Source organism: Schistocerca gregaria, chromosome 7, assembly GCF_023897955.1.
Source record: "Schistocerca gregaria isolate iqSchGreg1 chromosome 7, iqSchGreg1.2, whole genome shotgun sequence".
NCBI lineage: Eukaryota > Metazoa > Arthropoda > Insecta > Orthoptera > Acrididae > Schistocerca > Schistocerca gregaria.
Window position 1 is genome coordinate 73253527 of NC_064926.1, and position 16735 is coordinate 73270261.

Sequence of the window (16735 nt, forward strand, 5' to 3'; positions counted from 1 at the left end):
TGTTTCATGCTGCATTTCCTGTTTGGGATGACTTTGAACTTAATTTTAGAAAGGTAGTGGTCTGAATCCAAGTTTGCACCCCTGAGTACCCTAAAATTCATGATTTCTTTGCAAGAAATCTTCTTGATTGCCACATGATCAAGTTGAAATTCCCCAAGGCTAGGATTTGGGGTATATCCATGTCTTTTGTCTTTGTGGTATTTTCTTGAAAGCTGTGGATTTAAGAATTAAATTGTGTGCTTGGCTAAGTTCTATTAGCCTCACATCATTTCTGTTTGTTCTCTTGTGTGCAGGATAGTCTCCAACTATTTCCTTAGAGTTCTATAGATTTTCTTATAGAGTTGTCTAGTATAAGTGTTATACTCAAGATAAATTTACTTTATGATTTAATCAAACTCATGTAAGTGTGAATTATCACAACATTTGATATGGACGGAAAAAGAAGAAGAAAAAAAAGGCAGTTGACCATGACAACCCGGTCAATGACCAGGATTATTTATGTACTGCAGTAACATCTCAGTGCATAAGTCACACGATAGCATTGGCGGAGCTTTGCAGCTGCTAGTACAATGCATTATGTGATCTGTTCTATGCACCGCAGCCAGAATATATGTAGTGCTCCAATTTGTGACACTTTGTCAAAACGCTTTTACTAAAATTGTGTGGCAGTGTAAATACATTTGGTCTGCTAGGGAAGCACTAGTGAGTGAAGTCATAGTTATACTCTATGCCAGTCACTACTCAACAGTACAGATACCAATATATTAGCAGAGATATAAGAAAAATTAAAACAATTAAGAGAAATTAGACAAAATGTCTAACAATATAACAACACTTAAAACTATAGTGAATCTCAAAGTCAGATGATATAGCTGCTAAAGTCAATAACATTTCTAAAACAAAGGAAATTTCAACCAATTTACCAAAGGAGCTACAAACTGAAATACATTAACAATGGTATTTGGTTTGGAAGGAGGTAATTGAGCAATTCAAAGAAGTAGATGGTAAAATTAAAAAAAGGGAAGTATCCATACAGAAATCTGACGATGTACATAATCAGATCTAAGAGGCACAAAATCAAGTAGTAGTACAAGAGCAGAGTAAAGATTTTGGTGAGGTAATTGGTAGCCAAAATGCTTTGACTAGTTTGGGTGAGAATCTACATCAATTAGTTGAATGGAAGGTACAACAAAAGATTGTATTACATAGTGTTAAATTCTTTGAGTGACACTGTAGACCAGCAAAAGGAGATTCAAAAATTATGTAAAGCACTAGAAAATAACCAGAAAGAACTTAGTAAGAAAACAGTTGGAAACAAAACTGGGTTATCACATGATGGAAGTAGTGTAGATTTAGCAAAACAGTTTCCAAAGTTTAAAGCTGATGAGGAAGGGTACTTATTTTGTGGGAGTATTTTCTAAACCATTGCCTAAGAAGGGGGAATATCAGAAAAAAAAAGAGACTTTGCCCTTGATCATTTGGTAGCAGATTCTGCTGAACAGGGAACAGCACATGTGGAAGAATTCATATCTTGGGATGATATCCAAGAAAAATTTAAAAGAAAATATTGGTCAACTAGTACACAGGAGAAATTAACACTGAAATTGCTGAGCCCTAAGTACTGTAATAGTTTATTGCTTGCTTACAAAAACAGTATATAGAATGGCATTTAACTAGATATAAATATTTAGATGACCCAACAGAGAAAACATGTCTTGCTAAGATATTGGTACACAGCTACCTCATTATGAAAGAGAAGAACTTTGATGCAGAGGATGGATAAGTGTTAGTGATTTAATGACCTGCGCAAAGGATTAGACACTTTAAGGAAAAAGTGTAATGGAGATGTTCAAGTACACAATTGTGGAAATGCAAATTCAGAAAATTAACATTATCATAACAATTTTCTAAGAAAGTGGGAAACTAATTTAGGTCAATTAAGAAACACTGGTAACAACAAAAATAATTTACAAAGGAGAAAATGAAGTAATACACAGTCACAATTGGTGGTATCAAGAGTAGATAATGACAGTACTAATCATGCAATACACATGAATATGCCCATAGCTAATAACAGAATAAAAATGGGAACTTTCCTGTTATCATAATGGGAAACACAGAACATCCTGGGACAGGAGCCAGGATCCAGGACATGGCAATACAACACTAGTAACAAGTCCACATATCGAACACATCAGAGCAAGTACCCATAAAATAAAAATGACTCTGAGCACTCTGGGACTTAACATCTGAGGTCATCAGTCCCCTATAACTCAGAACTACTTAAACCTTACCAACCTAAGGACATCACGTACATCCATGCCTGAGACAGGATTCGAACCTGCGACCATAGCGGTCATGCGGTTCCAGACTGAAGCACCTAGAACCACACGGCCACACCAGCTGGCCCCATAAAATACCTACTTGGGAATGGTTGTTAGACAAAAATGAGGGAAGTGTTGAAAACTACACAAAACTGATAGTTGGGGAACTATATTGAAATAAAGTAGATATTTATGTAGACTCAGGTTTTTAGACTTCCCTGATTTCAAAAAAAATTCTACAGATAGTTTGGAATAAAGACCTGTGTCCTATGCTACCAACTGCTGGTGTGTATATTATAGGTATTACTCTCAATAAAGGGAAACTCCACATAATGAAATCAACAGTGTAGAGAATGACAGGTTACTACTTACCGTAAATAAGAAGCATTAAGTTGCAGACTGGTACAATTGAAAAACACTTACATAATGCTTTTAGCCACAGCCTTCATCAATAAAAGACAGGTACATACCATTAGTACACACAAGCAAGCACACTTCATGCACACATGGCCACCAACTCCAGCATCTTAAGCCAGAATGCAACTATCACATGGGACGCAAACAGTGATATCGAGGGGGTGGAGAAGAGGAAGGGATAGTAGTATACAGGCAGAAAGAGAGAAGAGTGCTGTCTGGTGGAACATGAAAGGAGTACAATGCCAATAGACACAGGGTCAGGAGGTTGTGGGGCAGGCAAGTGGGGAGAGAAAGAGCAAAAAATGGATAGGAGTGGGGAAAGACTAGTGGATGCATTGGCAGTGGGTGGCAAATAAACAGGGTGGGAGCTGAGAATGTGAAGGAGGTGATGTGACAGCAGGGGTGGAAACTGTTGGTGGAGCGTGTGGGGACAGTACGTTACTGTGCTTGTGGTGGAGGAAAGGATCTACATGGCACAGGTAGTGAATCAGACATCAATGTTGTGCCAAAGGTTGGTCTACTTTCCTCATTGCCATAGTTCGATGGTGGCTGTTCATCCTGGTGAAAAGCTGGTTGGTAGTCATATCAATATAAAAAGTTGTGCTATGACTGCAGTAGAGCTGGTAAATGACATAGTTACTTTCACAGGTGGCCTGGCCCCTGCTTGGGTAGGATAAACATGTGACAGGACTGGAACAGCAAATTCTGTGTGGGTGGATTGGGCAAGTGTTGAACCTGAGCCTTCCACAGGGATATGATGCTTATGGCAAGGAGTTGGGATTGGGAATGGCATAGGGATGGACTACAATGTTGTGGAGGTTGTATGGGTGAAGGAACACCACTTTAGGAGGGGAGGGAAGTATCTCGGGTAGGATGTCCCTCATTTCAGGTCATGATAATAGCCAATCAAATCCCTATATAAGAATGGGGTCCAGCTGTTCAAGTCCATGGTGGTACTGGGTGATGAAGGGGACACTCCTTCATGGCTGGTTCTTGAGGGTGGTGGGAGGATTGGGGTACAGGGGAAATGGCATGGAAGATCTGTTTGCAGACTAGGTCAGGATGATAGTGCCTGTCTGTGAATGCCGTGCCGAGATCCTCAGCATACTGAGCAACAGATATTTTGTCACAGCAGATACACTATCACCGGTTGGCCAGGCAGTATTCAGTATTCGAGGGATATTTTGGTGTGAATGGATTGACAGCTGTCAATATGCAGGTACTGTTGGTGGTGGCTGGGTTTAATGTGGACAAGGTGCAGATGGAGCCATCAGAGAGAAGGAGGTCGACATCTAGGAAGGTGACTTAATGGGTTCAGGAGGACCATGTGAAACAGATGGGAAAGAAGGTGTTGCAGTTGTGAACTGACAAAGATAGTATGTTCTGACCCTGAGTCCAGATCATGAAGATACCATCAGTGAACCTGAACCAGACTAGAGGTTTGGTGTTTTGGGAGGCTAGGAAGGTCTCCTCGAGATGGCCCATAAAAGGTTGGCATAGGAGGGTGCCATGAAAGTTCCCTTCAAAGGAGAAGTAGTTGGGGATTAGGATAAAGCTAGTAAGGTGTAAGAGGAATGATATAGTGAGTTTGGAGTCTGTAGAACATTGTGAAAAGTAGTGTTCAGTAGCAATAGGACCATGGGCATGAGGGATGTCAGCATATAGGGGGTGGCATCTACAGTGACGAGTATAGATCCAGAAGGTAAAGGGCTGGGGATGGTGGAGAGTTAGTGAAGTTAGTGGATGGTGTCTTTGATGTGTGATTCTCGATTACGGGCAACTGGTTGAAGATATTAATCTGTCAGGGCTGTAGTTCTTTCAGTGGGGGTTTTATAGCCAGCCACAGGGTGTTTCCAGGGTTGTTTTAGTTTGTGGATTTTTGGGAGCATATAGAAGATGGGTGTTTGGGGTCTCATAGCGGTGAGGAGGGAAACATTCTGGGGAGACATTCCAGCGAGGGCCTAGGGCTTTAAGCAGGCAGATGAGGCTCTTTTGGACTTCCGAAGTAGGGATGGGGGGGGGGGGGGGGGGGGGGGGGAAGATCCCTCTGGCAGAGTTTATAGTTGGAGGAGTCAGATAATTTGCAGAGCTCTTCTGGCAGGTGGTCACTGTGATTCATAACAACAATTGTGGAACATTTGTCTGCAGGTAGGATGATTAGGTCAGAATTTGTTTTGAGGTTGAGGGACCTAGGGAAGGATGGTGAGGCTAAGTTGGAGGTAAGGAATTTCTGGAAGGTGATCAGTGAGTGGTTAGGTGGGAGGGGTGAGGATTACAGTTGGATGGTGGTATGCACTGCAACAGGCAGGGTTTTTTTTGTAATTAGGTGCTTATGTTAGGAGGGATTGGTGCCAAAGGAGTTTTTCCATTGCAGGGATCTGGAGAAGGAGAGAAGGTCTTTGAAAAGTCCAGCAGGGTTAATTTTGGGTGTAGGGCTAAATGTAAGGCCTTTGGATAAGACTGAAGATTCTGTGGAGCTGGTCAAATTCCAGGAATTCCTTACCTCCAACTTAGCCTCACCATCCTTCTCCAGGTCCCTTTCTCAGAACATCAACCTTTCAGTAGATGAAAGAACAGCTGTTCACAACCTCAAAACAAATTCTGGCCTAATCATCCTACCTGCAGACAAACATTCCACCAGTGTTGCTATGAATTACACTTACTACTAGGCAGAAGGCCTCCACCAATTATCTGACAACTCCATGTATAAACTCTGCCAGTGTGATCCCATCCCAGAAGTTCAACACAAACTCCAGTCCCTCCTTAAAGTCCTAGGCCCTTGCCACAATATCTCTCCTCAATCCACTTTCATCCTCACCCCTATGACACCTTGCACACCCACCTTCTACATGCTCCCCAAAATCCACAAACCCAACAATCCTGGACACTCCAGTATAGCTGGTTATCATGCCCCCCACTGAAAGAATTTTGGCCCTGACAGACCAACATAGCCAACCAGTTGCCCATAATCTAGAATCCCATGTCAAAGACACCGACCACTATCTTCAGCAACTCTCCACCATCCCCAACACTTTACCTCCGGGATCCATACTTGTCTCTGTTGATGCCACCTCCCTAATATGTCAATATCCTTCATACCCATGGTCATATGGCTATTTAACACCACCTTTATTAATGTCCTTCAGACTCCAAACTCACTACCTCATTCCTCATACACCTTACTAACTTTATTCCAACCCACAACTACTTTTCCTTTGAGAGGAATGTACCGGGTGATCAAAAAGTCAGTATAAATTTGAAAACTTAATTAACCATGGAATAATGTAGATAGAGAGGTAAAAATTGACACACATGCTTGGAATGACATGGGGTTTTATTAGAACAAAAAAAAAGACCCCATATTGCTAGACGCGTGAAAGATCTCTTGCTTGCGTAGTTTGGTGATGATCGTGTGCTCAGCCGCCACTTTCATCATGCTTAGCCTCCCAGGTCCCCAGACCAAAGTCCGTGCAATTATTGGCTTTGGGGTTGCCTGAAGTCGCAACTGTATCATGATCGGTCGACATCTCTAGGGATGCTGAAAGACAACATCCGACGCCATTGCCTCACCATAACTCTGGACATGCATTACAGTGCTGTTCACAACATTATTCCTCGACTCAGCTATTGTTGAGGAATGATGGTGGACATATTGAGCATTTCCTGTAAAGAACTTCACTTCATCTTTGCTTTGTCTTCCTTTGTTATGCTAATTATTGCTATTCTGATCAGATGAAGTGCTATCTGTCATACATTTTTTGAACATTTGTATTTTTTTGGTTCTAGTAAAACCCCATGCCATTCCAAGCATGTGTGTCAATTTGTACCTCTCTATCTACATTATTCTGTGATTTATTCAGTTTTCAAATTTATACTGACTTTTTGATCACCCGGTATATAAACAAATCGGCAGCACAGCTATGCGCACCTGTGTGGCACTCTCCTATGCCAACCTTTTATGGACCATCTACAGGAGACGTTTCCTGGCCTCCCAAAACACCAAACTCCTAATCTGGTTCAGGTTCACTGATGATCTGGACTCAGGGTCAAGACATCTTCTCTCCCATCTGCTTTACATGGTCCTTGTCAATGCAGCATGCCACATTCCTTGATGCTGACTCCTCTCTGATGGCTCAATCTGCACTTCTGTCTACATTATACCAACCAACCACCAAGAGTAGCTGCATTTTGACAGCTGTCATCCCTTTCACACCAAAATAACCCTCACATCCTGCCAGCCCATCCGGGGACAGTGTGTCTGCTGCGACAAAAACTCCCTTGCTCAGTATGCTGAGGGTCTCACCAAGGCGTTCACAGACAGGCACTACCCCCAGAACTAGGCTGTAAACAGATCTCCTGTGCCATTTACCTCATACTGCAATCCTCCCACCATCCCCAAGAACCAGACAAAAAGGAGGGTCCCCTTCATCACCCACTACCACTACCAACTGAACCACATCCTTCGCCAGGGCTTCGATTACCTATCATCATGCCCTGAAATGAGGGACACCCTGTCCGAGATACTTCCCTCCCCTCCTAAAGTGATATTCAGCCACCCACTCAACATACAAAGCATCCTATGCCATCCCTATGTCACTCCCAATCCCAACCCCTTGACACAAAAACAGTATCCCTGTGGAAGACTCAGGTGCAAAACCTACCCAGTCCACCCACCCAGCATTTTCTATTCCAGACCTGCCTTCAAAGGCCAGGCTATCTGTGAAAGCAGCCAGGTTATTTACCAGCTCAGCTACAATCATTGCACACCTCTTTATATTGATATGATTAGCAACCAGTATTCCACTAGGGTGAACAGCCATCACCAAATTGTGGCCAAGAGCAAAGTAGTCCACCCTGTGGCACAACACACTGCTGAACGTAACAAGCTTGATTTTAACGGTTGCCTCACTACCTGAGCTATCTCGATCCTTCCCACCACCAGGAGCTGTTCCAAACTGCACAGAGGGGAGTTACCCTTACAACACATTCTCCACCTCCATATGTATCCTGGCCTCAGCTTACAGTAACATACTGTCCCCACACCCTCCACCCAACAGTTTCCATTCCTGCTGTCCTATCACCTCCTCCTCATTCTCATCTCCCACCCTATTTATTTGCCACCCTCTGTCAACCCATTTGCCAGTCTTTCTCCATTCTGCTCCCTTGTTTGCTCCTTTTTTCCTCCTCTTTTTCCCCACCTCCCTACCCCACAATCTTCTTATCCTGCACCTTTTGGCATTCTAGTCACTGCACATTCCACATACATCATTCATTACTCTCCTCACCCATATACTACTATCCCTTCCTCTTCTCCATCCCCTCCAATTTGCTGTTTGCATCCCATGTGATAGTTGTGTTCTGGTTCAAGATGTTGGAATTGGTGGTCATGTAAGCACGAGGCATGCTTGCTTGTGTGTATGAATGGTGTGTGTCTGTCTTTTACTGGTGAAGGCTGTAGCTGAAAGCTTTACATAAGTGTCTTTTAATTGTGCCCGTGTGCAGCCTAATGTGTGTTTTCTTTACAGTAAGTAGCAATCCATCTTGTCATACATTGTTGACAATAGAGGTACGTTAATTAAACAAGAAACACATGTACTAATAATTTTAGGAAGTTCTCAGTTAATGCAAACTCTACTCATAATGTTTAACACTAATATACAAATATGATTTGATGTAGATTGGTCAGTGAAATATAAGGCAGCTTTAGGTTTTAATGAAGAACTATTGGTTTTCAGAAATGATCATAATAGAAGAGTACTACCATTTAAGATAATTTCAAAAACAAATGAATAGGATCAAGTGATACACAATATATGTTTAATTGCAAAGGCAAAATCATGCAATAGAGAAGAACCTATAATTGATATGCAAATTGATGACAGTCAAATATATAATAAAGCGTATGAATCTGTGCTTTTAGGGGAGGAACAGAAAAAGCAATTATATGATATTCTACAGAAATATAGTACAGTATTCTCTGAAAAATCAGGTGTTAAGATTTGGGTGTGCAGATTATGAATAGACACATATAAAGTGAAAGAGATAGATCAATATTCATCAATGAATTGCTTTCTAAATTTCAACAAGCCTGGTACTTCAGTTCAATGGATTTAAAAGCTGGATACAGGAAAATAAAATTACACAAAAATTTGAAGCATTACACAAATTTTTTGTTTAATGAAAAGTTACATCAGTTCAAAGTGTTACTTTTTGACTTGAATATTTCAGTTTCAGTGTTTATTCATGCAGTAAATGAAGTGTTGGGGGAAGAGTTATCAAAGGAATTAATAATCTAAGTAGATGACATCTCATTAGTATCTGAAATGTGGGAGAAGCATAGTACTTTATTAACAAAAACTCTACAAAAGTTTTATAAAAGGTATAACCATGAAGGTAGCAAAGTCCCTTTTTGACAGGAAGAAACTGAAGTCCTTATGACATTTGGTTGGTGTTCTTGGTATTAAACTGATCCTGACAGGATAAGAGCCATAAAGAATTGTTCAGAGCGTATAACAGTTTGCTTGAGTCTCCGTCCAGCACACAGTTTTAAACTGCCAGGAAGTTTCAATTATGCTCATTCCTGGAATTAGGCAGATTTAATCACCATTATGTCCAATATCAGTTAATGAATGAGCCTAGATTACCGTCATTATTAAAACAGGAAGCTACATCGATATGGGATGGAGGAATAGCAGAAGCATTTAAAAATATAAAAGAAGCAGTTGTGAAAGCACCAATACTTAATCATCTTGCAATGTATGAACCATTCATGTTAGCCACACACAAGTCAGAATACAGTACTGCATCCAAATTATTTGAGGGAAAATGGAATCCTGAAGTTGGAAAACACAAAACCATCACTTTCACAAGTAATAGCTTCAATAAAGATCAATTAAATTACACAGCAAGAGTAAAAGCTTTTGTTTGAAGTATACAAAAATTTCAAATGTTTAGGTATCATTGATAATTATTCATATTGACCTTCAGGCACTGGCATCTTTAATGGAACGTAGGCTGTTACATAACCATCTAATGCAGTGAGCATTTAAAGGAGTTTCAAATACAAATAGATTACATAAAGGATTCTCAAAATCCCTGATGCACTGTTGAGATTAGTTTTGGATAGGAACAAGAAGAAATGTACTGAGGGGCCTGGTGTTATTTTCATTGTTAATTTCTTGCCATTAAGTTACACCAGGTAAAGACATAAGGAACATAACTTTAAGAATAAAATCAGGACTAAAAGCAGATGATTATTTTAGTGTTACATTTCAGCAGTGTGTGAATGCAACAGTGTTACCAGAGGGACAGGCATTATGGATCATTAGTGATGTGTTTTCATTCAAAAGGTTAGATAACATGACATCTAGCTGGAAGCTATGTATACCTAATAATATAGAATAAGATGTAATATGGTTTATACTTAAGGGATATGGAAATTTCCATATTTTCAAATGTATTAAAGACATGAACAAATTTTATTAACCTAAGTAAAAAGCAGGAAAATTAATATGATCATGGGATATATATCAAAATATTAAGGAGAACAGTAATCACCTACAGAACAGGTGGCCCTCAACACCCAAAAAACATGATTTAGCAGCTGCTACAGATAGAGGAGGAGTGACTTACACTCTTGTACTTATAGAATGTTGGTCAAAGCAAGTAAAACTTTAACCAAGCCAACACAGATACAGTAATAAGATTTTTAAGAGACTATTTTACAAATGTGGGTAAAGCTATGGACTTCCCACTGTTAATTGGCCACTATTTACAAGTCATAACTTTAAAGAATTTTTGAATGGAAAAGTGTAAAACACATAACTATTTTGAAATACCCATCTGTAATTGAACCTGTGTGAATTTGTAATGAAATGTAGAACCTATCATTCTACCAGATGTACTACATGGACTCAATTAATTTCAAAATTATAAATGAATTGCCTTATATGTCTGCAGGTAGAGCGCCTGTTGAAATCATGAATAAAACTTTGATTGGCTAGCCACTGTTACAATTGTTTAAGTAGCCAAAATCAGAAACCATTAAATCAGATGATCTACAAAGTATGGTAAGAGGAAACATAGAAAAACAAGAACAAAATACATTCAGAAAATCCAATAAAAATTCCAGAACTACAGATTAATCATTTGGTATTAGTTAAGGATTTCCATCATAACTAGAATTTAAAGAGAGAAATGAGTAATTTTCTTCTAAAATACAGTGGACCAATTAGAACAGAGGATATTCCACACCCACAAGCAGTTTTCCTAGTAGATCCAGAAACAGGGCAAGAAAAGGGACTGTACAATGTTGCTATGATAACAGAATTTCAGTCCTCAGGATAATTTGCTATCTTTGCAGATCAAGCAGAGTGACAACAGCCAGGTACTGAATTAACTGCTTCATTACTTCATGTTTAGCTTTCCAAAGAGCAATGTTTCCTCTGCAAATATTTTATTATCTATAATTTACTGTCATATTAAATTATGAAAGTAACAGGGAAAGCCTGTCATTTGGAACACAAAGAGTATTTATTATTAAATAATGATTACAAACTCTATTTCAGTATATGAAAATGGTATGGGATTCTATCTTTGGGGAAAAGTTGAACTAAAATGTTAAGAAGGAATGAACTTAGAAAAAAGACTCATACTTTAACTAAGTTAGTATGAATAAATACTAAATACTTACACAAAATGGAAAGAAATAATTATAAGAATTAACCCTGATAAACTGACTTTTAATAAGTAAAAGGGGCTTGAAGTGAGAAACATGCTCACCTTTGTGATACAATGTAAAATAAAACTTGTTCTTAAGAGAAAAACAATGCTCTCTTCATCAAATTTGTACAGTAGAAAAAGATTGTAATTAGTTATGCTAGCTCAGTTTCAGGACATCTTTCATCTAAGTGGGGGAATCTGAAGTGTAACACAAAATTCTCCAGAATAATAGAATAGAATAGAATATTTTTATTAGCCTTTCAGTATTTTTCATACAATTGACTTCGTCAAAGTTTAGGGGTTTTAATTTCAGTAAGATATTCAAATAGTTACAGAAAGGAGAGAAAAGGAACTAAAGACATTTTCTTTGACATGATGTAAAACAATGTTTTGTACAGTAATTAAATACACACATAAGAAAAGAATCACGTTAAATAACTAATTTATATAATATCAAAACATTTTCTTCATAACTTTGGTAAAACATATATTTTGATGATTAGTTTCTAAGAATTCTTCAGTTGTATAGAATTCGTTGTCTTTTAGCCAGGTTTGCAATGTATTCTTGTATTTATTTAGTGGTACTGTACGAGCTGAGCATGGTAACTTATTGAAAAATTTTATGCTTAAGTACTTATAGTTATTATGGACTACAGCAAGTCTTGTGGAAGGCAAGTCCAGCAGGCGACTGTTTCTTGTACTGTGTGCATGCACATCACATCTCACGTTCAATTTTTTCAAATTTTCTCTGGCATGTATTAGACAGTTATATATGTACATGCTTGGCACTGTCATTACGCCAAGAGATTTAAAATAATTTCTGCAGGACTCTCTGGGTGCTAACCCCTCCATGCACCTGATTGCTTTCTTCTGCCATTTGAAAATACATTCAGCCCCTGGGGAGTTACCTCAAAGCAATATTCCATATTGCAGTTGGGAATGAAAAAAAGCATAGTATGAGTGGAGTAGCAATTGCTTGCTCACACTGTTTCTTAATTTATACAATAAGAAAAGTACTCATGCTAGTTTACTACATAGATAATTGGTGTGTCCTTCCCATAAGAGCTTTTGGTCTATGATTAGTCCAAATAATTTCACTGTTTTGTTTTCACTTTTAGTTACTTTGAGATGAAATATTATTTCTTCTGTTTTTGTTTGATTTATGCACAGCTGGTTAGCCTCACACCAGTAATTAGCCATTTGCATCATTTCTCTATTTTTGTCCAGTACACTCTGTAAGTTCTCTCTTGTGCTTATTAATGTCATATCATCAGCATATAGTATGTTCTTACACGGTATGCAATTCAAGAAGTCATTAACATAGACAATGAACAGAAAAGGTCCAAGAACAGAGCTTTGGGGTATTCCTCTTTCTATAGGGAGTATTTCTGACCTCTGCTTATTTGCATATACATGCATATACCTATTGCTTAGATAAGATCTGAATAGTCGGAGTGTGTCATCTTCAATGCCATAGTATTTTAACTTTCTGATGAGTAGGTCATGTGACACCGAGTCAAAAGCTTTACTTAGGTCAATAAGTGTTCCAGACATTGATACCATTTTTTCATACCCTTCATAAACATTGCTTACCAAAGCTTCTATTGCTTTTACAGTTGATAGGTGTGCCCTGAAGCCAAACTGTTGTTCATTTAAAAAATTTTTGGTTTCAAAATACACGAATATCTACTTATGCACACAATTATCTACTAACTTGGATATGATAGGTACTATTGAAATGGGTCTGTAGATATTTGGGAGGTTTCTTTCACCTTTTTTATACACAGGCAAAGTAACTGTGAGCTTAAGACAGTCGGGGAATATTCCTTCATCAAGTACTCTGTTTGAGAGTGAGAGAAGTGGCATTTCAATTTCTTTTGCTATACATTTAATGATGAGATTACTGAGTCGATAATAATCTTCTGTTTTGGAATTACTTAATTTGTTTATTGACTTATGAATATCATTTAATGTTATTCGGGTCCAAGTGAACTTCTCACTTCTTGTCTGTTTTGCACAAGTGAGCAATGCTTATGCATCAGAGGCAGAATTGATGGGTGGGGTGGTGACGCTATTTACAAAATATTCATTGAGAATATTGGAGTCAATAGGGATACTCCTTTTTTTTATTGGTATTATTAATTTCCCCTTTAATGACAGTCCAGGCAGCTTTACATTTATTTTTAGAATTTAAAATATATTCATCATTTGCACAGCACTTAGCATTTTTTACTTCTAATCTGTATAGGTTTCTCATTTTAGTGTAATTTTCCTTGCTGCCCCTATCACTGTTATGAGATTTGTCTTTCATAATCATCAGTAGTATTCTGAGTTTGTTAAGTTGTGGGGTGTACCACTTGTTAGTATTTTGTTGCTTATGAGTAATATTACTCTGCTACCTTTTGGTTACCAAGGGGCATGTCATTTCTACTATATGCTTGATCTCTATCAGGAAAATGGAAAAACATTTATTAATCGTTTTCTCGTTATCCATTACATGAGTCCAATCCATTTCTTTTAACTGGTTTATCATTTTATTTACATGTTCCACAACTATAATCAGGCTGACAAAAGATGCTCATGATAGTAGGAATGTGTTATAGATAGTTAGTAGATAGCAAACACAGAACTGTGCATGTTTTGTGTTGATACATGTAGAAATGAAAAAGAAAGCATGCAACAGGGCATCACAAAGTGCAACAGCTGCTGAGTGTTTCCAGCTGCTGTGGAGGGGTGACTTATGCCTGGAAATTGTGGCTTGGCAATGTTTTGGATGGTGGAGAGAAAACGACACTGGGAGGAGCAGGAGATGAATTTCATCACTGCTTTGAGTGTGGCAGGAAATGAGCCACTGTTTTGATAGTTGTTGTGTAACACATGATGCTCATATTCAATGCATAAAAATTTGAAATTTTTCTCATTCCAGGAATATTGGAATTGTTTCTCTATGTTTTGTAGTTTGGAAGCAATAATATTGAAACTTTTCTCATTCCAGGAATTTTCTGAATTGTTTCTCTATTTTTTGTAGTTTGGAAGCAATAAATTTTTAAAATCTGTTCCATCTTTTTGAATAGCCCTGCAATTAAGAGTCTCCATAACATTAATGGTGTAGACATTGTTTCAGAAATGTGTATCAGCAGGTCCTAATGTTGCGTAGTTGAAAAAGACTAAAAAACTTTTATGTAATGCTTATATTGCCGACAGTTATGATGTAACACAATTGTCAACACAGTTATTTCATCATCAGTAAAATATCAGAAGGATCTTTACACTTAAAGATTACAAATGACTCATGAATAATCTGTGACATGTCAACATTTCTTTAACAGATTTAACAAATTATGCAATTTTTCCTGTTCATACCTCTGAAGACCTATGTTATGCTGTAAAAGCAGCTCCACATCAAGATTTTCCAGTCTGTTGCCCGTAATACCAAGGCGGTTGAGCTTCTGACAGTTTTGAAGTGCAGCTGCAGGTAACTGCTTTAAGTAATTATCAGACAAATCAAGCCATCGTAGTTTTGTTGTACTTTCCAGCAAATTTACATTTAGCTCAGAAGAGTGTGTGTCTTTCATCAGCAACACTCGAAGTTCTGCATTGTGGCTGTAACATTAAATTTTGTTTAAAATTATCACAATATGTGAATAATTAATTAAGCTTTATTTGTAAATTATATTTAGCTGCTACATGTACAGCAGCTCTGTATTACTGGTCAAGTTATCTTCTACATAACAAATTAAAACATTGTTTGCTATAAACAATCAAATCTTCACCAACTGTACTCCCAAATTTTTATTTGCTCATAATTTGATATAAGTAAAATCATTAAAGATCTTCACACTACATCTACAACTACACACATACTTCACAAACCACAATACAATGTATGACTGTAGGTACCTAGTACCACTATTAGTCATTCACTTTCCTGTTACACTCACAAATGGAGCAAGGAAAAAACTACTATCTAAATGCATCTGTATGAGACTTAATTTCTCTTGTGTTGTCTTTTTGGTCCTTACATGAAATGTACATTAGCAACAGTAGAGTCATTACTCAGTCAGCTTCAAATGCCAGTTCTTGAAATTTTCTCAATAGTGTTTCTTGAAAAGAATGACATCTTTCCTCCAGGGATTACTATTTGAGTTCACAAAGCATCTCCATAGCATTCACGTGTGGACTGAATCTACCAGTAGCAAATTCAAAATCTAGCAACATACTTCTGAACCGCTTCCTTTAAACTGACCTCCTGGGGATACCAAACACTTGAGCAGTACTCAAGAATGGGTTGTATCAGTGTTTCTACACATGGTCTCCTTTATAGATTATCTACATTTTCTTATTTCTATGCATAGTCTCGTTCATAGATGAACTACATTTTCTTAGAATTCTCTCAATAAACTGAGTCGACCATTTGCCTTCCCTAGCACCAACCTTACATACTTGTATCACTTCATACCATTTCGAACCATTACAATATTTTGAAAAGGATATCTGCTACTCACCATATAGCAGAGATGCTGGGTAACAGATAGGTACAAAAAAAAGACTGTCAGAAAGCTAACTTTCCTACAGTCTTTTTGTTGTGCCTGTCTGCGACTCAGCATCTCCACTATATGGTGAGTAGCTGCTATTCTTTTCATGATATTGTTATATTACATCCTGGATTTTTCATTATTTCGTTTTGCACACTTACACCTAGGCATGTAATTGATATGACTGTGTCAAGTAGCATACCACTAATACTGTTTAGGAACATTATAGGATTATTTTACCTCTCCATCTGCATCAATTTCTATTTTCCCACATTTAAAACAATCTGCCATTCATCACATCAAATAGATATTCTAAAACATCCTGTATACTATGATGTGCGGTTGTTTGCTGATGATGCTGTGGTGTACGCGAAGGTGTAGTCGGTGAGTGACTGTAGGAGGATACAAGATGACTTGGACCGGATTTGTGATTGGTGTAAAGAATGGCAGCTAATTCTAAATATAGATAAATGTAAATTAATTCAGATGAATAGTAAAAAGAATCCTGTAATGTTTGAATACTCCATTAGTAGCTTAGCGCTTGACACAGTCACGTCGATTAAATATTTGGGCATAACATTGCAGGGCAATATGAAGTGGGACAAGCATGTAATGGCAGTTGCAGGGAAGGCGGATAGTTGTCTTCGGTTCATTGGTAGAATTTTGGGAAGATGTGGTTCATCTGTAAAGGAGACCACTTATAAAACACTAATACGACCTTTTCTTGAGTACTGCTCA

At 38.1% G+C, this 16735-nt stretch overlaps 1 protein-coding gene across 7 annotated transcripts in view; it reads right to left on the reverse strand.

Moving 5' to 3' along the window:
- The window catches only part of LOC126281772 (carboxypeptidase N subunit 2-like), a 312044-nt gene that overhangs the window by 158199 nt on the left and 137110 nt on the right, over positions 1 to 16735 (reverse strand). For 6 of the 7 annotated variants that reach the window (XM_049980973.1, XM_049980975.1, XM_049980974.1 and 3 more), the window contains one exon: positions 14826 to 15065. In XM_049980973.1, coding sequence (XP_049836930.1) covers positions 14826 to 15065 — 240 coding nt within the window. Of the gene's footprint in view, positions 1 to 9001; positions 9322 to 14825; positions 15066 to 16735 lie in introns of those variants that run through there. The other variant, XM_049980976.1, reaches the window with a different exon arrangement.